The sequence below is a fragment of the Saimiri boliviensis genome, chromosome 16 (genome assembly GCF_048565385.1).
Source record: "Saimiri boliviensis isolate mSaiBol1 chromosome 16, mSaiBol1.pri, whole genome shotgun sequence".
NCBI classification, from domain to species: Eukaryota; Metazoa; Chordata; class Mammalia; order Primates; family Cebidae; genus Saimiri; species Saimiri boliviensis.
Window position 1 is genome coordinate 50,980,657 of NC_133464.1, and position 27,632 is coordinate 51,008,288.

Below are 27,632 nucleotides of genomic sequence, written 5' to 3' on the forward strand. Positions count from 1 at the left end.
TCCTCATCTTAGTAAACATTTGATTATTTTGTTTATCTTTTCCAAAAATCAACTTTTTGTTTTTTGTTTTTCTTTTTTTTGGTGTTTTCTAGTCTCCATTTTATTTATTTCTGCTGTCCCATAGATTCACATACATTCTGCTCGAATCTTTAATATTTTCTTGCTTCTACTAATTTTGGGTTGAGTTTGTCTTGTTTTTCTAATTCCTGCAGGTGCAATATTAAGTTATTTCACCTTTTTTTTTTTTTAAGATAGACATTTATTTCTATAAATTTCTCATTTAGAACTGCTTTTGCTGTATCTTATAGATTTTGGTATGTTCTGTTTCCCTTTTCATTTTTCTAAATAAATTTTTAAATTGAAGACTTTTCATTTCTTCTTGACCCATTGGTTATTTAGAAGCATGTTTAGTTTTCGTGTATTTGAAAAGTTTTTAAATTTTCTTCTGTTGTTGATTTCTAGTTTTATACAAATATAGTTATTAAATATACTTGATATTATTCTAGTCTCCTTAAATTTGTTAAGACTTGTTTTGTGGCATAATATGTTATGATCTGTCCTGGAGAATGTTCCATGTACATTTGAGAGAAGGATGTGTATTCTGACTCTGTTATATGTAACATTCTATAAATATCTGTTAGGTCAGTTTGGCCTGGAGTTCATTTTCTGTTTAATGTTTGTTAATTATCTGTCTAGATGATTGTTTCATTGTTGAAAGTGAGGTGTTGAAGTCTTCTAATATTACTGTTTTGCAATGTATGTCTCTCTGTAGATCTATTTGCGTTGTATATTTAGATGCTTTGGTGTTAGATACACACACACACACACACACACACACATATTTACAAGTGTTACATCCTCTTGCTGAATTGATCACTTTATTATGTAATATCCTTCTTTGTCTCCTTTTACAGTTTTTGTTTTAAAGTATATTTTATCTGCTGTAAATGTAGCTACTACTGTTCTACTTCAGTTTTCATGTGCATGGAGTATCTTTTTCTATCTTTACACTTGTTTTATATATGTCTTTACTGGTGAAGTGAGTCTTCAGTAGGCAGCACATAGTTGTAGTTTTGTTTTGCATTCTTTTTGCCACTATGTCTTTTAATTGAGAATTCAATCCATTTAGATTCTAGATAATTATTTATAGTGAAGGTCTTATAACTACCATTTTGTTGATTGTTTTCTGGTTGTTTTGTAGATCCTTTTTGCTTTCTTCCTCTTTTACTGTTTTCCTTTCTGGATAAGTGATTTTTCTCTATTAGTATGTTTTGATTATTTGCTTTTGAGTTGTACTGCATTTAGTATAGACTTGTGCTTTGTGGTTATCATGAGGATAACTAAAAGTTTTTATAGTTAAAACAGTTTATTTGACACTGATAACCTGGATCACTTACAAAAAATAAGACTACATATTAATTGTAGTCTCTCCTTCAATTTTGAATTTTTGATGTCACAGTTTACATCTTTCCATATTGAATATGGAAATTTATTGTCGTTATTTTTAATTTTAATAGTTTTGTTCTCTGTTCTCCCTATTAAAGATATAAGTGATTTATATACCACCATTACATTATTAGAATATGTAGAATATTTAGAATTTTACTGTGTACTTACTTTTACTGGTGAGTTACACTTTCAGATATTTTTGTGTTTCTCATCATTTTCTTTCAACTGAAAGAACTTTATTTAGCAATTTTTGTAAGACAGCACTGTTGATTGTGAAGTTCCTTAGCTTTTGTTTGGGAAACTCTATCTCTCCTTGATTTCTGAAAAATAAATTTTTATGGTACAGTATTCTTGGTTAGAAGTTGTTTTTCTTCAACACTTTGAATATGTCATTACACTTTCTCCTGGCATATAAGGTTTCCGCTGAGAAGTCTGCCATTAGGTATACTGGAACTCTCTTGTATGGTTTTATTATTTTCTCTTGTCATTTTCTGGATCCCCTCTTTGTCTTTGATCTTTGACAGTTTGATTATAATATGTCATGGTATAGTATTGGATTCAATCTGACTAGATACCTTTTACCTTCTTGTATCTGGATATTTATATTGTTTTCCTGGTTTGGAATGTTTTCTGCTATTACTTTTTATAGTAAGTTTTCTGCAATGTTATCTATTCTCTGAAACCTAAGTGACACATTTTTACTTTTTAACATTAAAGGGCAAAATTTATTTATTTATTTTACACACACACACACACACACACACACACACACACACACATACACACACATATATTTTTTAATTGTACTTTAGATTCTGGGATACATGTGCAGATCATGCAGAATTGTTGCATAGATACATACATGGCAATGTGGTTTGCTGCCTCTATCCCCCTTCACCTATATCTGACATTTCTCTTATGTTATCCCTCCCCAACCTCCCTACCCACTACTGTCTCTCCCCAGTCCTCCTCAACAGACCCCAGTTTGTGATGCTCCCCTCCCTGTGTCCATGTGTTCTCATTGTTCAACACCCTTGTATGAGTGAGAACATGCGATGTTTGATTTTCTGTTCTTGTGTCAGTTTGCTGAGAATGATGGTTTCCAGATTCATCCATGTCCCTACAAAGGACATGAACTCATTGTTTTTTATGGCTGCATAGTATTCCATGGTGTATATGTGCCACATTTTCCTTGTCCAATCTATCATTGATAAGCATTTGGGTTTGTTTCAGGTCTTTGCTATTGTAAACAGTGCCGCAGTGAACATACATGTGCATCTGTCTTTATAATAGAACGATTTATAATCCTTTGGGTATATACCCAGTAATGGGATTGCTGGGTCAAATGGAATTTCTATTTCTAGGTCTGTGAGGAATCACCACACTGTCTTCCACTATGGTTGAACTAATTTACACTCCTACTAACAATGTAAAAGCATTCCTATTTCTTCACATCCTCTCCAGCATCTGTTGTCTGCTTGAGAGGATGTGGAGAAATAGAAATGCTTTTACACTGTTGGTGGTAGTGTAAATTATTACCAAGATATTTTAATGATGGTATCTCAATATGGTTTGGATTTGCATTTCTCTAATGACCAGTGATAATGAGCATTTTTTTCATATGTTTATAATAGAACAATTTATAATCCTTTGGATATATACCCAGTACTGGGATTGCTGGGTAAAATGGAATTTCTATTTCTAGGTCCTTGAGGAATTGCCACACTGTCTTTCACAATGGTTGAATTAGTTTACACTCCCACCAACACTGTAAAAGTGTTTCTGTTTCTGCACATCCTCTCCAGCATCTGTTGTCTCCAGATTTTTTAATGATTGCCATTCTAACTGGCATGAGATAGTATCTCAATATGGTTTTGATTTTCATTTCTCTAATAACTAGTGATGATGAGCATTTTTTCATATGTTTATTGGCCTCGTATATGTCTTCTTTTGAAAAGAATCTGTCCATGTCCTTCAATCACTTTTGAATGGGTTTTTTTCTTTTTTCTTATGAATCTGTTTTAGATTTTTGTAGATTCTGGATATTAGCCCTTTGTCAGATGGGTAGATTGCAAAACTTTTTATGCATTCTGTTGTTTGCTGGCTCACTCTAATGATTGTTTCTTTTGCTGTACAGAAGCTCTGGAGTTTAATTAGATTCCATTTGTCTATTTTGGCTTTTATTGCCAATGCTTTTGGTGTTTTAGTCATGAAGTTCTTGCCTATGCCTATGTCCTGAATGGTTTTGCCTAGATTTTCTTCTAGGGTTTTTATGGTGTTAGGTCTTATGTTTAAGTCTTTAATCCATCTGGAGTTAATTTTAGTGTAAGTTGTCAGGAAGGGGTGCAGTTTTTGCTTTCTGTGCATGCCTAACCAGTTTTCCAAACACCATTTATTAAATAGGGAATCATTTCCCCATTGCTTATTTTTGTCAGGTTTGTCAAAGATCAGATGGTTGTAGATGTGTGGCATTGCCTCAGAGGCCCCTATTCTGTTTCATTGGTCAATATCTCTGTTTTGGTACCAGTACCATGCTGTTTTGATTACTGTAGCTTTGTAGTATAGTATGAAGTCAGGTAGTGTGATGCTTCCAGCTTTCTTCTTTCTGCTTAGGATTATCTTGGCTATGCGTGCTCTCTTTTGGTTCCATATGAAGTTTAAGGTGGTTTTTTCCAGTTCTATGAAAAGGATCTTAGGTAGCTTGATGGGGATAGCGTTGAATCTGTAAATTACTTTGGACAGTATGCCCATTTTCATAATATTGATTCTTCCTAACCATGAGCATGAAATGTTTATCCATCTGTTTTTGTCCACTCTTATTTCTTCGAGCAGTGGTTCATAGTTCTCCTTGAAGAGGTTCTTTACATCCTTTGTTAGTTTATTCTTAGGTATTTTATTCTCTTTGTAGCAATTGTGAATGGGAGTTTGTTCTTGATTTGGTTCTCTTGTGGTTTGTTATTGGTATATAGGAATGCTTGTGATTTCTGCACATTGATTTTGTATCCTGAGATTTTGCTGAAGTTGCTTATCAGTTTCAAGAGATTTTGGGCTTAGATGATGGGGTCTTCTAAATATACAATCATGTCATCTGCAAATAGAGACAATTTGACTTCCTCCTTTCCTAATTGAATATTCTTTATTTCTTCTTCTTGCCTGATTGCTCTGGCTAAAAATTCCAGTACTATATTGAATAGGAGTGATGAGAGAGGGTATCCTTGTCTAGTACCAGATTTGAAAGGAGTTGCTTCCAATTTTTGCCCATTCAGTATGATATTGGCTGTTGATTTGTCATAAATAGCTTTTATTATTTTGAGATCGATTCTATCAATACCTAGTTTATTTAGAGTTTTTAGCATAAAGGGCTGTTGAATTTTATTGAAGGCCTTTTCTGCATCTGTTGAGATAATCATGTGGTTTTTGTCTTTGGTTCTGTTTATGTGGTGGATTACATTTATAGACTTGCATATGTTGAACCAGCCTTGCATCCTCCGGGATGAAGCCTACTTGATCATGCTGGGTAAGCTTTTTGATGTGCTGTTGCAATCGGTTTGCCAGTATTTTATTGAAGATTTTTGCATCTATGTTCATCATGGACATTGGCCTGAAGTGGTTTTTTTTGTTGATTCTCTCCTGAGTTTTGATATCAGGATGATGTTGGTCTCATAAAATGATTTGGGAAGGATTCCCTCTTTTTATATTGTTTGGAACCATTTCTGAAGGAGTGATACCAGCTCCTGTTTGTTTGTCTGGTAGAATTCGGCTGTGAACTCATCTGGACCTGGGCTTTTTTTGGTTGGTACGCTATTAATTGTTGCCTCACCTTCAGCCCTTGTTATTGGTCTATTCAAGGTTTCAACTCCTTCCTGATTTAGGCTTGGGAGGGTGCAAGTGTACAAGAATTTATCCATTTCTTCCAGGTTTACTAGTTTATGTGCATGGGGTTGTTCGTAGTAATCTCTGATATTAGTTTGTATTTCTGTGGAATCAGTGGTGATATCGCCTTTGTCATTTTTTATTGCGTCTATTTGATTCTTCTGTCTTTTCTTTTTTATTAATCTAGCTAGCAGCCTGTCTATTTTCTTGATCTTTTCAAAAAACAAGCTCCTGGATTTATTAATTTTTTGAAGGGATTTTTTTGTATCTCTATCTCCTTCAGTTCTGCTCGGATCTTAGTTATTTCTTGTCTTCTGCTAGCTTTTGCATTTTTTTGATCTTACTCCTCTAGCTCTTTCAATTTTGATGATCGGGTATCAATTTCAGATCTTTCCTCACTTCTCATGTGGGCATTTATTGATATAAATTTCCCTCTAGTCACTGCTTTAAATGTGTCCCGGAGATTCTGTACGTTGTGTATTCATTCTCGTTGGTTTCGAAAAACATCTATTTGTGCCTTCATTTCATCGTTTATACAGTCGACATTCAGGTACCAGTTGTTCAGTTTCCATGAAATTGTGCAGTTCTGAGTTAATTTCTTAATTCTGAGTTCTAATTGATTGCACTGTGGTCTGAGAGACTGTTTGTTATGATTTTTATTCTTTTACGTTTGCTAAGGAGTGATTTACTTCCAATTATGTGGTCAGTTTTAGAGTAGGTGCAATGTGGTGCTGAGAAGAATGTATATTCTGTGGATTTGGGGTGGAGAGTTCTGTAGATGTCTACTAGATTTGCTTGGTCCAGATCTGAGTTCAAGTCCTGAATATCCTTGTTAATTTTCTGTCTCGTTGATCTGTCTAATATTGACAGTGGAGTGTTAAAGTCTCCCACTATCATTGTGTGGGAGTCTAAGTCTCTTTGTAGGTCATTAAGAACTTGCTTTATGTATGTGGGTGCTCCTGTATTGGGCACATATATATTTAGGATCGTCAGGTCTTCTTATTGCATTGATCTTTTTACCATTATGTAATGCCCTTCTTTGTCTCTTTTGATCTTTGTTGGTTTAAAGTCTGTTGTGTCAGAGATGAGGATTGCAACTCCTGCTTTTTTAAAAATTTATGTCCTCTTTCAACAGTAAGTCTATTTAGGGTTACTGAGTAGAGTATCTGGTATGGATTGCTGTTGTTGGTGCAGTGTTAGGGAGTACCCTAAGCCTAGAAGTGCTTTGGCCGGTGCAGCCCAGGCTGGACATTTTTTGCCCCCACAGCTGGCCTAGCATCAGGCTTACTTTTGTGATTCTTAATGCTGTTGCAGTCCGGGGTGGTTCCTGAAACCCATAGCTTCTGTTGCATATTTGCCACTGAGGATTTTCTTTAAATGAAAGTCACTGCAGTCATTTCCCAGTGACATGGGAACTGAAGTCTTTCTCAAAGGACCTTTAGATTACTGTCTGGTACCAGTGCGAGTCTAGATGCTTAGATTGCAGATACCTGTCACGGATTAGGGACCATGAGCATTCTACAGTAGTAGATTTGTTGTTACGGACAAAGGCAAATTTCTGTGTTCCCTTCCCTCTCTTTTTTTTAAGTCCACAATATCTCTTTTTTCCTATGCTGCTTGACGTTGGGGAAGGGATTGACATCGGTAATGTAAAACATTCTTTATATCATCAATGTGTCTTTCTTTAGTATTAGACTGTAGCAGGTACAATGATTTTTTTCACTTTTTTTCTCTCTTTTGAAGGTAATTTCACATGTGGCTAATTGTTCAAATTCATGTTTCTTTGAGGTAGGGGTGGAGAATTACTGGAGAGCCCTACTTCACCAACTTCAGTGATTATATTTTTTGCACGTTCTTATGGAGTTATTTTTTGTAGTATTATAAATCTCTGTTTACTCATACCATTTACATATTTTATCTTGTTCTTGGGATATTAGGGATTGTATAGACATCTGTGAGTTCTATCATAATTATTTTATATTTGTGATTTCTTGGTTCAGAATTGTGTATATTGGTGATATGATGAACACAGATGGTGTTCTTGTTAATCTGTAGGAGATACTTGATATTCTCACAAATCAGGAATACAACCTCAATACAGAAAAGAAGCAGATCATGTTTCCTGAGTTTTATAAAATACATAAAATACAGTCATTCTTTGATATCAGAGGGATTGGTTCCAGGACCCCAATGAATACCAAAGTCCACAGATGCTCAAGTTTCTTATAGTCGGCTTTTATATCCATGTTTCTGTATGTTTAGATTGAACCTACTATGGATTGAATTTGATCCATAATTGGTCAAATTTGTGAATGCAGACCCCACAGATATGAGATGCTGAACGTAGTGTCTTTATCTAGAAATACACATACCAGATGACAGAAATTCACTAAATTAAAAAAAAAAAAAAAACCGGCTATTGATTTGCAGGTGCTGGGTGTGGTTAAGTAGTGACATCTTGAATGTAGAAACATAATAGTAGACTAAGGGGTGAACTAGCAAAAGCATTATATCTGTTGCTGTGAAAATATCCTTATACTTCAATAACTTTGGAGAAAATTATTAGTTGATATAAGAAGCATCAAGAAAGATGTAAATAGTACTTAGAATTCTCAGTAATAACATACTATACTATCTAGTCCATTTGGATAATTTTCAATGAGAATATGTTTTCTAAAATTGGATATTTTAAGCTTTAATTACATGTAAAGATTTCTCTAGCATACTGTTTACAATGTTTCTGAATAGTGAAGTGCTACTATTACTTATAAAAGTGTTAATGTAGTGCTAAGCAGTTTTCTTAAAATACTTTTTCCTGAACTCTTTCCTAAGGCTAGAAGAGATGAAATCAAATAACACATATGTTTAGACAAATACTAAATGCACATACTGTGGTTTTATCATTATTTTCATTACAATGTGATGTTTTTATAGTGTACCTAAGTTATTTCATTTTTTGTTATCACATGAAAGTTGGCATCATTCCTACGGTAGATAAACAATTGAGCATTTAAAAACCTTGGATCCAGTGTAATAACACAGGATTGTTGTTTAAACACAGTTTTATAACTGCAGGAGAGTATAAAATGTGGTAATGGAAGTTTCCCCCATAATAAATACATTAAATGTTTGAATTCTCTTGTTTTGTCAATTTTTGATTTTATAAATAGAACTACATCTGAAAATTTTTTTTAACCGTCTTCATTGAAAACCTTTCTCTCTTTCTCCCTTTTAGCAATCTTCCTGAGCTCTTTTCGGGTGCCGTATGAGGAAATCAGAATGATGATATTGGAAGTAGATGAAACACAGTTGGTAGAGTCTATGATTCAGGTAAACAAACAGGCACAGCTTAAATTTCAATATTTCATTGCAAGTTTCTCATTAAATAGAAATCTGTAAGTGAAGCAAAGTTCTTAACCCAAATCATTCAACTGGAAAATCATTGCTGCATAATTAGTTTTAGCATAACTTCTGCCTTGCCAGGAGAGAATGCTGCATCTTCTCTTAACTGCACATGGAATATAATGCTATCAATGATTACATTTTAGGTATTTTAAGTTATTGTTTCTGAAAAGCAAATTGTTTAGTTTTACATGTTTTGTTATAGTTTAGATTATTAATGTGTTACTTAAAATTTGTTTCTATAGTCCTTTTAGAATGTGTTTTCCTTTAGCTTATGAAGATATTATTACATGGTATGTAAGATTAAGGGAGTTTTCATTTACAATTACCTTTACTAACAATTCTTTCTTGAGTCAGTTGGGCCTCTATGAATATTAGAGATTGTTTACATAGTATTCTGAATTTATTCAGAAGGCTAGAAGATTTTTATTAGTGGTTTTTATTGATAGTATTTTCAAATGAATTCATTTTCAAATGAATTCAAATGAATCGTATCGAAGTTATCGCTCAGTTCCACATAAATCAATAATGTATATCTTGATAAAATTTAAAGTTGGAGAATCAAAACACAAATTATATAGTGAGACAAAATCTTCAGCTTACTACCTTTTGTTCTGATAGTGGATATATTTAGGAAAATAATTACTTAACAATAAAAAGAAACCAAATATATGTTAGTGCCAACAAACAATTAAAATTATTTTGAACCTTTTAACTAATCAGTAAATGATATCTTTGGAAGTTGTTCTAAGTTTTGCCTTTCCTATCTTGTAAATGTAGTGGTCATATAATTTCACTATTGATTTGTGCTGTGAGTCTCTGAGACTCATAAACTACCTAATTTAACTGCTCTTATTTAAGCATTTTTTTTTTTCATTCTCAGTTTCTTTTTACTGGATTTTCAACTTTGTTCATGTTGATTATGTGTGTGCTGTCTTGCTGGGAATAGATTCCAAGTTCCTTAAATAAAATTTTTCTACTTAATACTTGTTTGTATTTCTTATAATGAATTAGTTAAATATTTACAGAGTAGCTTTTAGCTTGATTACATGAATGTTTTAAATGAACACATGGTTTTGTTTTATAATAGAAAAAAGATGATTTGCTTTTTAAAATTCATGTCTGAAGTACATTCAGCTCCATATATTTTTAACGTATTTGATTTCTATTGATACCATAACAATTCACCAAAAACTTATGTGCTTAAAATAACACAAATTTATTATCTTACATTCCTGTAAAACCAATATCAGGAGTCTGATATTAGTCTTACTATGCTAACATCAAAGTATTGGCAGAACGGCCTGTGTTTCTTTTTGTAGGCTATAGGGAAGAATCCGTTTGTATTTCCAGCTTCTCATGGTTGCTTATATTCCATGGCTCATGGAACCATTCCTTCCAAGCCAGCAATTTTGCATCCTTCGATTGCTTTGTCTCACAGTCACATCTCACTCCAGCTCTGCTGTTTTTTCATTTCTGCTTTTAAGGACTTTTTTATTACATTGGGCACATCCAAATAATTCAGGATAACCACTCTAAGGTCAGCTGATAGCAACTTTAATTCCATCTATAAACTAAATTCCCTTTGCCATTTAACTTAATATTTTCTCAGGTTTTGGGGTACATCTTTAGGAATGGATGTCATTGTTGTGCCTATCATACTTTCTAAATATAAAACCAGTCTTGAGTATTTTTAAAACATAAAAAAATTATTTTGAATATATATAAAGTTTTAATGTATTCATTAAAAAATAAGAATTTCTTGTTATTTGAACTGTTAATTTTAAAAGTATATTCCTCATTTTAATATCAAGAACTTCCTATTTTGACCAGGGCATAGAAACAGAGCTTTATGTTGTAATAATCATGATTTTGGTTTGCTGTGTTCACTGTGATGATTATATTTTGACATATTTAGTTGTTTACTCATATTACATCTAGTGGTCAGCAGTATGTCATTGTTTTGCCATTTTTCATGCCACTTTTCCCACATCATTTTTTACCCATTTACTTGTATTTGTCATATCAGTCATTTATTAATTCGTTTTGCAAATATTTTATATGCCATGTCCAGGGATTGTATTAGGCTCAATAATTTTTATTTTTTATTACTTTTCTTTCTTTTTGAGACTGAGTCTCACTCTGTCACTCAGGATGGAGTGCAATGGCGTGATCTCAGCCCACTGCAACCTCCGTCTTCTGGGTTCAAGCAAATCTTCTGCCTCAGCCTTCCAAGTAGCTGGGATTTCAGGCACCTGCCACCATGCCCACCTAATTTTTGTATTTTTAGTAGAAATGGGGTTTCACCATGTTGGCCAGGCTGGTCTTGAACTCCTGTCCTCAAGTGATCTGCCCACCTCAGCTTCTGAAAGTTGTGGATTACAGGTGTGAGCCACTGCACCTGGGTGTATATTAGTCTCAGTAAGGATTAGACTTGACCCTCTTGGAATTTATAGTTTGACAAGGGAAATGACATTTACATACATAATTGTAAAGCAAGGTAAGCAAAGTTTTAAGATTGGTTTAGAACAATAGAATATGTTGGGGGAGTATGCTTTGTGAGTGTATGTGTGGAGGCAGGGGTATGTAAAGGTTGAATAAGTATAGGTGTAGAATAGAGGAGAGGAGTTGCATGAAAAATATAGTGAAGGGCGATTGTTTTGGCAGTAATAATACTGTGGGCTGTGAGGGAAAAGCTGGGCATGTATGTTTGTGTGCAGAATATAGCTGGATAGGAGCTTAAGATTTGTGAAGGGTATGGGGAATTGGTCTAAGGGGAGAGACAAAGGGAGGTTGGGACCATACACTGAAAAATCACAATAGTACTTTTATGTTAGAATGTAAAATGAATGAAGTGAAAAATAAAAAAAAATTCAAATGAAAGATGAAAACCTAATTATGTATTAGATATTTAGGGGGATTTGATTGTCATCTAAAAGGATACTATTCAGAGGCCTGATGTAATAAAATCTAACTCACAATCCAACTGTCAACTAGAACGGGTAAAAAATATATATAAATAACCTGGTCTCAAGCAATTCCACTAAGAGAAATTTCTGTTTATGTGGGGAAATCATATACTTTTATTTTTATTCAGTTTGATAGTATTAATAGTGAATACTTTGTCTAGGGTTGATCTTAAAATGCCGCTTTTTTTGTTTTGTTTTTGGCCAGTTAACCAAGTTTTTGTCCAAAGGTACACAGTGAGTCAATAAGCTATTCTTTGATCTAATTGCTTTTGACGTATAACATTCTCTAACAGTATTTTTAACTAATAACACCTTTGGGGAATTTCCCCCCATAAATATATATAGCATGATTTAGGCTTAATTATAGTTTGTATTCAACTTTGGACTTGTACAGAATTTACTTATGCTGTAAGTTGGAATTGTGAGCACCAACCACCCTTTTTTATCTTAATTTTAATATCAATGCACTAACTTCTTGTAACACTATTATAGTTGATTATATTTTGATACAATGGATCTATATAGACTTTGTCCAAGGAATTCTTTAATCACTTAAGTTCTATCAGGAAGAGATAATCTTACGTATTCCTTTATTCTTTCTTCAAGTCATTCTCTTGTTTAAGTGTGTGGCTTAAGTTTCTAAAGGATCTTTTTATCTGCAAAGTATATCAATCATCATGTGTCTTCAACACCTTTTTAAATTTTCTTTCAGATCAGAAAACTTACTTTGTCTTTGTTTTAGAGACATCTTCAGTTATTATTAAACTATAATCCTATTGGTAAATCTTACAAGCACTGCCATTAAAATTCCCTTGATTTCTATTCTGCCCCTTCCCATGCCTTTTCATAGCAATATGATGATTTCTTTTATCCACCTGAGTGAAGTGTTAAAATATATTTGGCTTTGCCTGAAATTTCTGACATTTCATTCCCTAAAGCTGAAATGTAATGGATCACATTCATTCAGGTGAGAAAGCTGTTCCTTTGGTATAGATTGAGTTCTCTTTCTCAATTATATAGCTAATCAAGTAAACATTCAGTTTCAGTAGTGCTTGATTTGAATATATAGTAACTCTGGGATAGAGAAATGGAAAATTGACTGTTTTCAAGATGCAGGGAATTTTGCTTAAGGCTTATTAGGAAGGAGGTTACCTATAAATAAAACTAAAGATTAACTTCAGCGGTTTTCTTTCAGCAATTTTTAGATTATATATTTAAAATTCAAGAAGTGCCTTTAATGAAGATCTTTCCTTCTGGTTTTAATTTTTAGAACTTAATAAAGCATCTTCCTGATCAAGAGCAATTAAATTCATTGTCTCAGTTCAAGAGTGAATATAACAACTTATGTGAACCCGAGCAGTTTGCTGTTGTGGTAAGTACCAAGTCCCAGAGAGGATTTTTATACTGTGCCAAACAAGAGAACATGTCAAGTGTATTTATATCATTAAATGTAAAAAAGCATGTGAGTAATCACTTATGTTTAATATCCATCTTGCTTTTTTAAAAAACCTGAGGATATTCATGTGAAATTATCTTGATTTAAAATATATATTGAAACTCTGGCATTAAATGAAGTCCAAGGCGCTTTTGAAAAGTGTATGTAGAAATTTTTTTGCTCTCTATTTAATGTCAATGTAAAATAAAACTGTACTTCTTATGAATAGAGAGTATATTTGTGATTTATTCTAGAGCTGTGTATTCCTACATATTGCAAGAGTACTTCAGTTTCTCCTTCTGATCACTTACTTGAATTCATCTCATAGTTTAGACTGAAATTATAAATATAGTCTCTTTCTTGGCATTTAGGATGAAAAGTGAATTCATTTTAGAAAATCTTTGAGGCACCTTGATAATCATCTTGTTCTAGCCTTTTATTTTATAGAAGCTGGGGTCTAAAGTGGTGAAAAGAATTTCCAATGGTATATATTAGCTATATTGCAACTTCAAATTTTAAGATTTTTTATCAAGGTTTCTTTTTTATGTTCTTTTCTCCTACCATTAAATTATTTTTTTTAGGCTAATTACATTTTGTCATTATAACAATACTTTAGTTTTGTTTCTCTAATAAGATTGTTTAATTTTTTCCCTTTCATCTTCAGTTATATTAATAATCTCCAGGGCCAAGATGGAATTTTGTTTGACAGAATTTTAAAAATTCAGATTGAGTTACTTAATAGCTGTGCCTGCGCCTCGTAGACATTTGCTTTTAAATTCCTTCCTATCTCTTTATAAACCCAGTCTACTCCTCCTCACTTCCACCAAAGTTCAAAAGACTCTAAATAGAACACAAAAGGAAAAAGCATGGTTTTTCTTATTCACAGTCTTCTTATTTTCGTTGGAAAACTTTTTTTTTTTTTTTTCTTTGAGACAGAATCTTCCTCTGTCACTCAGGCTGGAGTGCAGTGGCACAGTCTCGGCTCACTGCAACCTCTACTTCCCAGGTTCAAGTGATTCTCCTGCCTCACCCTCCGGAGTAGCTAGGATTACAGGCACTCACCACCACACCCAGCTAATCTTTGTATTTTTACTGGAGAATTAGTTAAAAAACATAAGGTGCAGCTCCACTGTGACATTGGTGTTTATGTTATTTTCTCTTTGATAGAAAGTCAGGTTGTAAAAGTAACGCATCTAAAATATTAGTAACCAGTGTCGATTAAAGTCCAATTAGCATATATCAGACATAATTTATATACTGGTCTCCAGGCTGGAGTGGAGTGGCGAGATCTCAGCTTACTTCAACCTCTGCCTCATGGGTTCAAGTGATTCTTCTGCCCCAGCCTCCCGAGTAGCTCGGATTATAGACGCACGCCACGACACCCAGCTAATGTTTTGTATTTTTAGTGGAGATGGGGTTTCACCATGTTGGCCAGGATGATCTCAATCTCTTGACCTTGTAATCTGCCCACCTCAGCCTCCCAAAGTGCTGGGATTACAGGTGTGAGCCACCACACCCGGCTATAAGTCTTAGTTTTATTCTGTGTTAGTTAGATACAGTTTTCCAGGGCTTTATATCTTATAGAGTATGGTATACAAATTTACTGTGAGAATTATTATGAAAGTTTCTATTAAATTGTATATTCTTGAAACTTCTAACCACTAAGCCATTTGATATGTCTGTTTTTTTACGTTTCCTGTAATATAGACTTTCATGTTCATATTTATGTCTCTGTTGAAATTGGAAGCAAAATTATTTAATGCTGATATTACCTGTCTTTCAAATTTAGAGTCTTAAATGTCTGTGTAGTAGACATGAATACTTTTTGTGGTACTCAGTTCTTAGTCATTCATCTGTTATTTATGGTAATTCAGAAACTTAAGTTACCTTTTGAACTGATCTCCTTGTGATTCTTGTGACAACATGGATCCATTTGATCAGGATAGCTCTCAAGGTCTTCTAGAGCCTATCATGCATGTGTCGGGTAAAATAGTGCTGATGACATGTGGTCGTAGGTTGGCTTGTATCTATTAGGATTGGAATACAGTTATGTGATTTCAGGGCCTTACAGCTTAATTATATTATTGACTTGTTTTTATAGATGATTATAATTTATGTCCTGTGTTTTCTAGGAGATTTTGCTATATGAAAAGTAACACATCAAAAATCCAATAAACTCTAATTCCAAGAGAATAAGGATCCTGGCCAAATTGTGTTTTAGAGGAATGCCCTGAGAGGGGGTCTGTCTCTAGCTTTTTGTAGTGGCTTGTAATGAATAAAGCCATTTGTGTGCTGTTTTTGTTTAAGTTTCTGGGCAGAAGGCACTGAATACTGACTAATGTGCTTAATTTGAAATATTGTTTTCCCTGGACAGTCCAGGAAAAAATTTTCTTGTGAACAAATTGGTGTGCATTTGAGAGGCAATAGCCTCCTCTTTTACTCAGCTTAATTTTCTATCACTAGATTAACAAATGAAAATATACTTTGTCATTAGTTGGAGTCATTGCTTGTATCTCTTTTTGGATTCTTTCTGTCTCTCTTCAGCCCCAACACCTTCTCGTCGACCCTCCCAAAATATTACTTACTTACCAAAGGTTGATTCCCAGGGAATAGAGCCTGACTTTCATTGTATAACTGCATTTCTTGTATTCGTAGGGTTTCTTTGATCAATAAGCTATTAGGTAAAATCACAGTGCTCACAGTGGTGTGGTTTAAATGTGAGAAATGATTTATGTAAATATTCAGTGGGATCAGAAGATTAGCTGAAGTTTGGAAAGAGACCTAAAAATTTGCAACTGAAGCTTGGTGTACTAGACTTTCTTTGATTAAAAACTTTAAGTTTTTGAGTATTTGTCTCCATGTTATTTAGTTCTGTTTAGCTGCCTATTCTTTAAAGGAATCAAACCTTTACAGGAAGATTGAATTGAACAAATGTCCTGTTTGTGTGCTGTATTTTGATCTACCACCATTTGGTGTCACTGTAGGGCAGGGCTTTTAAACTTTGTGCAGCTGAGGCCTTTTTAATGAAAAATGTTGTAGGAAGTTCATACATATCTCCCTGCATTTAAAATGCCTCGCTTTAGAATACACCACATATTCTCGTTGTAAAACATTCAAATAACATAAAAATATTGAATACAATGTTGAGGTCCCTGTATCCCACTACCTCATTTCATTCCACACAAATTAACATTTTTAACAATCTTTTGGACCTCTAATTTCATTTCTGTGTATTTATCAATGTATTCATGTTCATATGAACATTAGGAAAAAAATCCATTGTTCTGAAACTTTTTTGCTGTGTCATATATTTTGAATATGTTTTTCATGTTATACTGTTTTTAAATTCTTTTGTTGTATTTTATAGCCCATATTATGATTTTTCCTTTTAAGCATTCTCTTAATGAAGGATGCTTAGCTCTGGTTTTCCTTCCTGCCTCAGGTTTTTTAAAAAAATAATTCTCTATACATCTTTGTATAGGTATTTGAAGGCAGTGCATTAGTATAGCTATGAACATGGTCTGGCTTTAAATCCTAGCTCTACCTACTCCTAGCTATATGATCTTTGGTAGGTACTCATTTTTTGGTACTGGTGTTTTCTTATTTATGAAGTAAGACTATATTAGTTTACTATTGCTGCTACAACAAATTACCACAAACTTAGTGGCTTAAAACAACACAAGTTTATGATCTTGCAGTTCTGGAGATCAGTAGTCCAAAATGGTTTAGCTGGGGTGCATTCCTTCCGAGGGCTCTAGGGGAAAAATTTATTTCCTTGCTTTTTCCAGCTTTTTGAGAAACTGCCCGCATTCCTTGGTTCATGGTTCAGCATTGCTCTGACTTCTGTTTCTGTCATCACAACCCCTTCTCTGATCCTCCGGCTTCCCTCTTATAAAGAACCTGTGATTATATTGGTTCTTCCCAGATAATCCAGGGTAATCTTCGCCATCTCATGATCCTTAATGACATCTGCAAAGTCCCTTTTGCTATGTAAGGTAACACATTCAAAAGTATCAGGTATTAGGACATGGATATCTTTGAGGGACCATTATTTTGCCTGTAACAGGGACAATAATAGTGCTTACCTACATTGCATTGTTCTGAGTATTAAATAAATTGAGAATGAATCAGTGTAAATCATCTTACAATCATACTTTTGTTATTATTCATTATATTATTTCTTTAGGAAATAGTCTTAGAAGTTGAATTGCTAAATTGAAAGGCCTTTTTAACCTTGCTAGTTACTGTCAAATTGCCCTTCCATAAGGCGTGTGAACTACACTTTTATGAATAATATAAGTGAGGTTCTTTTCCTTGCTTAATCACTAATATTATTTTTCTTTTTTATTTGGTGACTTTTATTTTACTTATATTTCCTGGTTATTAAATGAGATTGAAGCAGTTATATATTTATTGGTTGTTTATATTTTTTCTTAGAATTCCCTTTTAATACTGTTGATTTTCCTATTTTATTGCCTTATAGCTCGTCAGAGCTCCTTATATATTCTATAGTGCTACTCTTGTAAATATTTGCAATTTTTGTCACTGCCTCTTGTCTTTTTACTTTTATTTATGGCATCAGCTGTATCTTGCATCTTTGAAGTTTGGTTTTAAAAGTGAATTAAAATAAAGAAAATCTACATTACTCTCTTAATGATAGAGATGTGTTTTTTTTTTAGGGAGACAATGGTTCTTTGTACATGATAGGTGCATGGAAAATAGAAGTTGGTTAATTCTTTAATTTGATTAAATAGAGGATCTTCTAAAGATGTAAAATGGAGAATGAAATGCCCCTATATGTGTTTCACTGACTCTAAATTCCTTCAGTTGTTCCCTGAGACTTTCACATTGATACCCAAAATTCTTAGAAGAGCATTAGGCCTTTAAAAAAAAAAGCATCATTTAGGTAAAGTGACACAATAAATGGCATATATTTAAAGTATAACAGTTGATTAATTTTAACATATGAAAACATCCGTGAAATGATTACAACAATCAAGATAATGAACATACCCATTACCCCTAAATGTTTTCTCAGGTTCATCTATAATTCGGTCCTTCCCACCCAGCATTATGGCTTTCAATGAAGCAGTTCCTGCCATTCCCCTTCTACCTCATATCTTACTTTTCTGTTTCTGCCTCATCATTGCTAGACAATTTGCTGAGCTCCGAAAGCATCGTGCTCTAGTCTGTCAATATTCTGCTCTTCCTTCCTTTCCCCTTTGAGGAAGCCTCTTTGGGGAGGTTTCCCTAACACTTCATTCTCTACAATTTTTAGTATCTTTCTTCTTTGTTACCACAGAACCCTGTGCATATCTCTAAATGGTTTGTATTATACTGGAATATAAGTGTTATTTTACAAGTCACAATCTTCATTTATGCTCTGAACTTTTTGACAGGATAGAGTGTATCATGTTCATCTTTCTATTCCCAGCATGTGGCACAGCTACTGACATGTAGTGCCACATAATAAATATGGGTTAAGTGAATGTATGAAATACAGAAGAGATGAACAGAAAGGATGGAAAAAATTTAGCAAGAACAATAAAATGAAAACAGTGTTTTTAAAAATCATGTTGAGTATTTTTGAGATTTATGTTAAAAATTAATCTGTAGGTGATTTCCCTGTGAGTGAAAATGGGTTAATTCAAAAGTAGACCAAGAAATCAATAACTTGATGCATAATTCACACTTTTTTTTCAAAGAGGAGAACTCACACCCTGAGTGTTCTTGCCAATTAACTTGTAGGCTTTTCTTGTACAATACCTTAGACTGAACTTTTTCCTGATCTTTAACTCAGAAGGCCATGTTGTTCTGAGTGTGACTACTCGTGGTACTCTATACAGTGCTTGTTTTAGTACTTAGTAATTTTATTTCCTAAAAGATGTTTAGGAAATTTTGATTCCGTGTAAGAACCATGGCTATCGAAACACTTTATAATAAAGATTGACCAAGATAGGCAAGGAGCCTGATGAGGTATCTCCACCAAACCAATGCTTTCCTAGACCAAATATCTCCAAATCTTTCTTGCATTCTTTAAGTGTTGACTATTTCAAGGCGTTGCAAATGGCCAGGTACAAAATTAATCATACTTCGCAGAGTTCAATCTCCTAACAAAAGACATGGATTGAAGTTACTCTGATACAATTTTTTCAGGAACCTATATTGGTTTCTTGTAATTACTACTTCCTTTTCTCTTTAATAATTCATTTTTGATGTTGTCTGTCAATTACATAAGTTGTGCCAGTCTGAAGTTGGCAGAATCTACTGTCTTCTCTTCCTAGAAAATAGAAGTTCCATTCATCCACTGCCGCTACCTTGTCCAGTTGACTAAGGTACCTCAAGTTCCATGATGCTTTAGACAGCCATTTGGTAATCTCATCTGGAAATCCTTTTTTACACAGTGAGAACGTTTGTTTGGAATAATAAACTATTATTTCATAACTATATTTCTAGCTATTTTAAATTTTAGAGGTATGCGTCTCTCAAGATCAAAAGCATTCAGTCCTTGTTTTCAGTTGTTCTTGTCACTTTATTTATTTTTATTTTTATTATTTGGAGATACAGTCTCACTTCATTGCCCAGGCTGGAATGCTGTGGCACAATCTTGGCTCACTGCAACCTCTGCCTCCTCGGTTCAAGTGATTCTTATGCCTCAGCCACCTGAGTAGCTAGGATTACAGGTGTGCGCCACCATGCTTGGCTAACTTTACTGAATTTTTAGTAGAGACGGTGTTTCATGATGTTGGCTAGGCTTGTGTTGAACTCCTGACCTCAAGGGATCTGCCTATCTCAGCCTCCCAAAGTGCTGGGACTATAAAGAACACCTGACACTGGGTAATTTATAAAGAAAACAGGTTTAATTGGCTTGCTGTTCTGCAAGCTGTACAGGAAGCATGGCAGCATCAGCTTCTGGGGAAGCCTCGGGAAACTTATGATCATGGTGGAAGGTGTAGGGGAAGCGTGTACGTCTTACGTGGTCAGAGCAGGAATAAGATGGGAGGGAGGTGCAACACACTTTTAAACAGCCAGATTGCCTGCGAACTCATCACGAGAACAGCACCAAAGGGGGAAATCTGCCGTCATGATCTAGTCACCTTCCACCAGGCCTCACCTCTAACACTGGGAATTACAGTTTGACTTGCGATTTGAGTGGGGACTCAAATCGAAACCAAATCAACCATATACATTTTTTTTCTTTATATGTTTAACAGTCCAAAATAATGTATAATTGATTTATTGATCTAACTATACTAACATTCATGGAAAATTAGAGGCTTTTCTCTGGTGGAACTTGACATTGCTTTTAGTGCTGATAGGTTGGGTATACTACCGAACTTTATACATTTTTATTTACATTCTCATTAGATAATTCTGGGGAAATGCTTCCTGGTAGCAACTATTCCAGTAGTGTAAGTTTCAGTCTTAGGATGTTACAGGGATTTGGATTTTGTTGGGTGACCTTAGACCTTGAGTTTGTATTGGTAGACTGTACCATTGTCTCATAAACTTTCTTTGAATACTTTGTCTCCTTGATTCAGCAATAGTTTATTCATTTTTTGGCAGATATTTATTGAACACCTTTTGCGTGCTAGGTATTGCTGCAGACTCTGAGTTTAATGCAATGAGCCTGTCTCTTAGTCCTTACTTGTCTTCTGTTTTCACTGGGGCTGGTAACAATATATGCGTAAACAATAATGTAATATCAGATAGTAGTGAATACTCTGAAGGAAGTGGTAGGATGGATGTGTTTGTGTGTGCAATTAGTGTGGTTAGGAAGGACTCTCTGAAGAGGTAAGAGTTGAGCAGAAGCCTGAGTGACTTTAGTTAAAGGTGTGAATATCTCGAGGGAGCATGTTATAGACAGAAGAGACCACAAACACCAAGGCCTTGAGGGATAAGTGAGTTTGGCTATGTGAGGCCAGTGGCTGTGGCAGAGTGAACGAGGGAGATGGTGGGAGATGGTGTAAAGCAGCCCCGAGGGCCTTGATCATGTATGGCCTTGAAGCCATAGTGTGAGAATCATGGATTTTATTCTAAGAAAGCTGTTAGTGAGTTGTAAACAAAGGGGTGAAATGATCAGACCGATGCCATAGAAGTGTTATGCTGGCAGCTATGTGGAGAAACAGATAGTAGGGTGAGATGAGAATATAATTAAACCCAGTGGCTGGTTAACATGCTATTTTAGTGATCTCATTATTAATGTGTGAATTTGTAGTAGCTTAACAGGCTTGGCAGCAGTGTCACTGGTGAGAAGTAGATTCTGGTGAGAAGATGATTTTGAAAGTAGAAAAGTAGAATTTCTGACAGATTGGATTTGGGGTAGAAGAGGAATCATGAATAACTCCACAGTTCTTAGGCTGTACAATTAAAAAGATAAGAGTTCCTATTTATAGAGATGATGGAAAGTCCTGCAAGAGGAGCAGATTATGGAAGGGAAGATAACTAAGTGTCTGTTGACCTCTAAGTGAACATATGAAGTATGCATTTGGGGGTATAAGCTGGGAATTCAGGAATGGAGGTATAAATTTGGAAGCCAGTAGCATACAGGTCACATACAAAGCTATGGGAGTGGATGAGATCACTGAGGGAGTGAATTAGAAATGTAACACAAGAGCCAGTGAAGGGCAAGGTGAAATATGCAAACCTTACTGTTTTTCTGTCTTCTCCCTGGAGAGGGACACACCATCAGCAAGGTTTTGTTTGTTTTTGCTGCTGGTTACCACCTCTCAAAGGACAGTTGCAATCCCTTATCTAGGGAATTGTACAAGGTGATTGTATAATATGACACTATTGCAGTTTGTTTCAAAAACTAACCATGAATTGGGGTGAGAGGGATATTTGGCATTTGTAGGGTTTATAATTCATCAAGGACATTTAGAAAGAAGGTAGTGGTCATGAGAATATGTGTCCGTGCAGTGGAAGGAAACAGAACTGCTTTTGCCTCCAGACCTTGCTCTCATATGGAAGAAAATGGAATAATCTCTAATACATCATGATAATGAATATATAGTTCCTATATTATGAACTAAGATAAAGTTAAAATGCCAGAAGTGTGCAGGCATATTCCTTGATAAAATAACTCTCATTTAATCAAGGGATTGAGTTCATTTAGTTCAAATCTCCATCAAAATAGCAATATCAAATCCTGCCATTACAGGGAAAAATCACTCACATACTACCAATTGTGTTCTCTGTAGAGTGGGAGGATAAGTGGAATTGAGCTCTGAATGAATTCTCTTATGAGCTTTTGTTACTCTTGTTCCCTTGAAATTAGTAGAATGTCAACTATATTAAATAACTCTGCAACTCTTTAATTTATTAGAACTAATAAAAACACAGCATGATCAGAATATTATGCTATTTCCTTGAGCTGCTAATACTGGTGAGTTTCTCAAAAGGTTTGAAATTTCAACTGTGACTTATATTGAGCTCTCCTTTTTTTAAATATATGGCAAAAGGCACAAAATTTTGTTTGTGTTTTGTACCACATGCATGTAAAATTTGTGAAAGAATTTGATGTTAAAAAACGTCTCAAGTTATATTCAGCCCAGTCTATTCTTAACACAACAGCCAATGACTTCAGTCAGATAATGTTCTGTTTCTGCCTGTAACCCTCTGATGGGCTTCCCATCTCAGAGGAAAGCCCAAAATTCTTGTAGTAGTCTACAAGGCTTTACATAATTTGTCTCTGCCTTGGTATTTCTTACCTCATCTTCTACCGTTCCCCCTGGCTAAAGCAACTTTAATCATATGGCTTCTATAGTGTTTCCTAAACATACGACTCACATGCTTGAGAGTTTCTCGCTTGTACCTTGCTTTCTCCAGTTATTCAAATGGCTTGCTCTTTCATTTCTTTCTGGTCTTTTTTTGTATGTCCTTTGTGGAAGTCTTCTCTAAGTACCCTCTTTGAAATTGCATAATCAGTTGCTCAAAATACTTCTTTTCCTCCTGTATTAGTCAGGGTTCTCTAGAGGCACAGGACTAATAGAATAAGTGTGTATATAAAAGAGAGTTTATTAAGGAGTTTCAACTCACAGGATCACAAGGTGAAGTCCCACAATAGGCTGTTTGTAAACTGAGGAGCAAGGAAGCCAGTCTGAATCTCAAAGCCTCCAAAGTAGGGAAGCTGTCAGTGCAGCCTTTAGTCTGTGACTAAAGCCCAAAGGCCCCTGGCAAACCACTGCTGCAGGTCCAAGAGTCCAAAAGCTGAAGAACTTGGAGTCCAGTGTTCGAGGGCATGAAGCAGCCAGCATGGGAGAAAGATGGAGGGCAGAAGACTTAGTCAGTCTAATCCTTCCATGTTTTTCTGCCTGTTTTTATCCTAGCCATGCTGGAGCTCATTAGATTGTGCCCACCCAGATTGGGAGTGGGTCTGCCTCTCTTGGTACACTGACAGAATGTTCATCTTCTCCTTTGGCAACACCCTAATAGACACACCCAGAAACAATACTTTTGCATCCTTCAATCAAGTTGTCATTCAATATTAACCATTATACCTCTTCGCTACATTATTTTTCTTGCTGGTACTCATCAGCTTCTGATCTACTATATTATACTCTGTCCATTAACCTAGTTAGCCTGCCACAAGTATCTATGGTGGCAGGAATCATTCTCTCAGGTATTCACTGGTGAATTCCTAATGCCTCAAACAATATCTGGCATTATACAATAAATATTGATGAGTAAGTATATTTCCCTCAGATGCTTTATGTACTTTAAATATGAAAAACTAAAATCATTTAACTCTTAGCTTATTGAGGCTTGCCTGGCAATATGTTCTTAGTATTGAAACTTGAATCGGTTAAAAGAACTTTGTCTTGGTATTCCAGATACCTTCAACTGTCCTTCGTTGTGTTTCTAATCTGATTATGAAGACCTGGGTTTGAATTCTGCATTTTCCACATCTAGTTATGAAACTTTGTACAAGTTTCTTACTACCTCTCAGTTTCATTTCTTTTGCTTATAAAATATATGTGAATACAGAACCTGTCCCACAGAATTGTGGTGAGATTAGGAGAGCCTGCATGTGTGTAGTATATGGTGAATAGTAAATGCCCAGTTATGTTAGCTGCTCTCGTCATTTTCAGGGTTTTTTTTTGTTTTTTTTTTTTTTTTTTTGAGGTGGAGTCTCACTCTGTTGCCCAGGCTAGAGTGCAGTGGCATGATCTCAGCTCACTGCAACCTCCACTTCCCCAGGTTCACATGATTCTCCTGCCTCAGCCTCCCAAGTAAATGGGATTATAGACATATGCCACAACACCTGGCTAATGTTTTTCTATTATTAGTAGAGACAGAGTCTCAACAGGTTGGCCAGGCTGATCTTGAACTCCTGACCTCAAGTGATGCACCTACCTTGGCCTCCCAAAGTGCTGGGATTATAGGCATGAGTCACCATGCCCAGCCTTCATTCTCTTATTTTTACGTTGCATGTTTTTGTTCTCATCTATTGCGATCCAGTTCAGCATCCGCTTTCTTTAAGAACTATATTCCACTTTACAGTTAGAATTTTCTCTCTCACTATTCTGATTCCTTAGCATGTTTTATGTATGTGCTTTTTTGTGCCTATCACTGTTGTAGAGTTATTCTCTTAGTGATATGGACAACCTCATAATTCTAGATTTAGCTTAGGTGTTTTTATCTCTCATTTTGTATGCTCTTGACCTCTGGTCAGCATTTCACCCTATTAGTTATATCTACTTTTTCTTCTGTCTCCTGGCTCCCTTGTGCTTCTAACGTCTGACTCCTCCCTAATTCTTTTCCCATTTCTTCTTACACGTGAATAAGAGTCAGATGATTTCCTCTACTCTCTCTTCTTTTCATACCCTCCTCTTTCTCAATGATTTTATGGAACACATATAATTATTTTTTAAATAACTCTTTTTGAGCAGTTTTTACCTTTCAGACTTTCTGTACTTTGGCTTTCAAGTAGACACAATTGATTGTAGTAAAAAGCAGCAAAGGGGATGTCATATAGGGGTTGATGTAAAGGTGGATACTAGATGAACATTTCAGTGTGATCAGTTGTTGTGACTTCCAGATCTCATGTTGAGATGCGGTGCTGGATTATTTCTTTTCTTTTCAACAGAATGGGTTTTAAGAGTATAATCTCCATTACTAAAAAAAGTAATTAGGATAAGCTCTCTTCTGATATTAGTTGCACATGTTGGGGCTAGAAATATGAGCCTTTAAAAACGTCCTACCTCTGTCTCTCTGACTAGGTATCCTGGCATTTCTTGGAATCCCCTGAAATTAAAATCAACAAGTTGTGTACAATAACAGCTGAATAGTTGTTATAGATGTTTGTTCAAGGACCGCCTCGAAAAAATACTGCAAGTTCATGTAATTCCCTGAGATATTATAAAACATCAGTTCAGCTTTCTGTTTGTAAATCATATCATGCTATAGGATACCTGGAGAAGATTAAAATCGTACTCTACATTCATTTAGTCTGATTAATTTTTAAAATATGGTATCTGTGACTTGTAATACTCAAAAGATGATGATTTGGGTAAAGGGAGTGGGGAGAGAGGTCAGTTTTGGAGTTTCAGGTTAATGGCATAATATTGCATCCAATGAGCCACTATAGAGCAGAAAAGTAATTACATAGCAGTTGTATTATATGACTTTTGTTTAGTGATTTAAATTTCACAAAACATGTTTGTATACATGTATATGATACATTCCTTATAATAGCTCCTCAGGGTTGCAAGAACAGAAACTGGTATAAAATAAATTACTTAACCAAGTCCCACTCCCTATACCATAAGCAAAAGAGAAAGATTCAACTTGAGGTGTTCTAAACTTACATTTCCATATTTCATTTTGTTTCTGCCACACTGTGTTATTTTTAGGCACAGAGTTCTTGGTATATTGGCAAATAATTAGGTGCACACAGGAGGTGGGGAAAAGGTAAATGAATGCAAAGGGAAGGGGTTTTAAAAATAGACTTTAACTTACATTGTGTTTTTGTTTAGGATCAGTCTCCTCTCTGCTTTTCTTTGCAGAAACTAAATACTTAACCATCTTCTATCTTCAGAAATACAAGACCCAAATGGGAAAGGAATCCCCTGTCCATCCTTAAAGAGCCCAGTGAGTGCATATACTTCTAGAATGCCACCTACCTCATTTGACTCATTGTTCTTGTGGCCTGACCACTGACTTCACTTGAGTAGGCCTTTCTTTTTCATTTTTTCTTTTTCTGTCCCCAGTTTAACAGGGAAACTGTCACCTTGAGGCACTTGAAAATTTCTCTGGGATACTCAGAATCAACTTTTAAAAGTTTTATTTAACTTCATTCACGTTGTGGCTCCTGTGACAAAGGGTGGTAGTGTTTTGGCCCCATATGTATTTGGTTAATTATAGTCTTTGTCTGAGTTGATTTTTCTTTCCTATTTTGCTTTACTTATATTTTTATTTTGTATTAAATTATATGCTTCATTAAACATCCTTATCTTCCATACCAGACTTGGCTCTTTCCACGGGATAAAATGTTTTTTTTCCTTTAACATTGGGTCACGTTTCCTATCCTGCAAGTCAGCTATTATCCATTATTACTGCTATTTTTCTTTCTCATCCAAGGATGCCAATTTTATATCCAAGTTCGTATATTGCATTTATTTAGAAGAGCGATTACCAAGTAGTCAAAGTGTTTTTTTCTGTTTAGTGAAATGCTAGTACTAACTTGTATACCACCAGCATTACCACTACCAAATCATTTGACTTACAATATTTGTCCAAATTCCTTCTGCCAGCAAAAATCTAGGAATTGTTAAAATTGTTATCTGTTAGGAAATTCCTTTTTTTGTGTTCATACTATCCCACTTACAGTACATTGGCTTACAGTCGTTCATTAAATAATCAAGATTAGTAATATAAATTTTAATTTGTTTAAGGGTTCTCTTAGTTTGTGGCTTTATGCTGAAACTATCATTAAGTCAGTTTTGATTCTGTCAGTATTTTGTTCCTCGTTGTAGCATTGTCTCCTTCTTATAGTCAGCTATATGGCATTACTGAAGTTTTATGTTGTGGACAAGTGGAGTCTTTCGACACTATTTTATCAGCGTTTCCTTCTTAAGTAGCTTCCCTTGGAATCACTAGCCTTAGTAAAGTACCTAAATCATTCTGATCAGTTGACTGCTAGTATGTTCTGAAAAGATTTAAGGGTTCAGCAGCTTTATATTACTATAAGTTTCCTTGACACTGTATTTGTTTTTCCTAAGTTCTGACCCCAAATTTCCAAAAACCTTTTATATTTTTAATGTAATTACAAGAAAACTAGTTCATTTAGCTTCGTGACAGTCTTTTTCTTTACTGCTCAATTTTCCTATTCTCATTCTATTACTTTATGTTCTTTTATGAGGGCTTTCTTTTCTTTTCTTTTATTCCTGGGAGGGAATGTCTGCTGCGGTCTTAGCTCCTTACTTCCTACTGAATTCTTATTACCACCTCCTTCAGAATTATCTGTGATTTTGACTGCTGGCCTCACTAATAATCTCTCTTAG

The 27,632-nt window shown here is 34.9% G+C and overlaps 1 protein-coding gene across 1 annotated transcript in view; it reads left to right on the plus strand.

Annotated features, from left to right (window-relative positions):
- DIAPH3 (diaphanous related formin 3) overlaps positions 1-27,632 on the plus strand; it is a 489,112-nt gene that overhangs the window by 237,355 nt on the left and 224,125 nt on the right. Inside the window, exons 19-20 of the mRNA XM_074387642.1 lie at positions 8,558-8,652; positions 12,964-13,065. Of these exons, the coding sequence (XP_074243743.1) occupies positions 8,558-8,652; positions 12,964-13,065 (197 nt within the window). The remainder of the gene's footprint in view (positions 1-8,557; positions 8,653-12,963; positions 13,066-27,632) is intronic.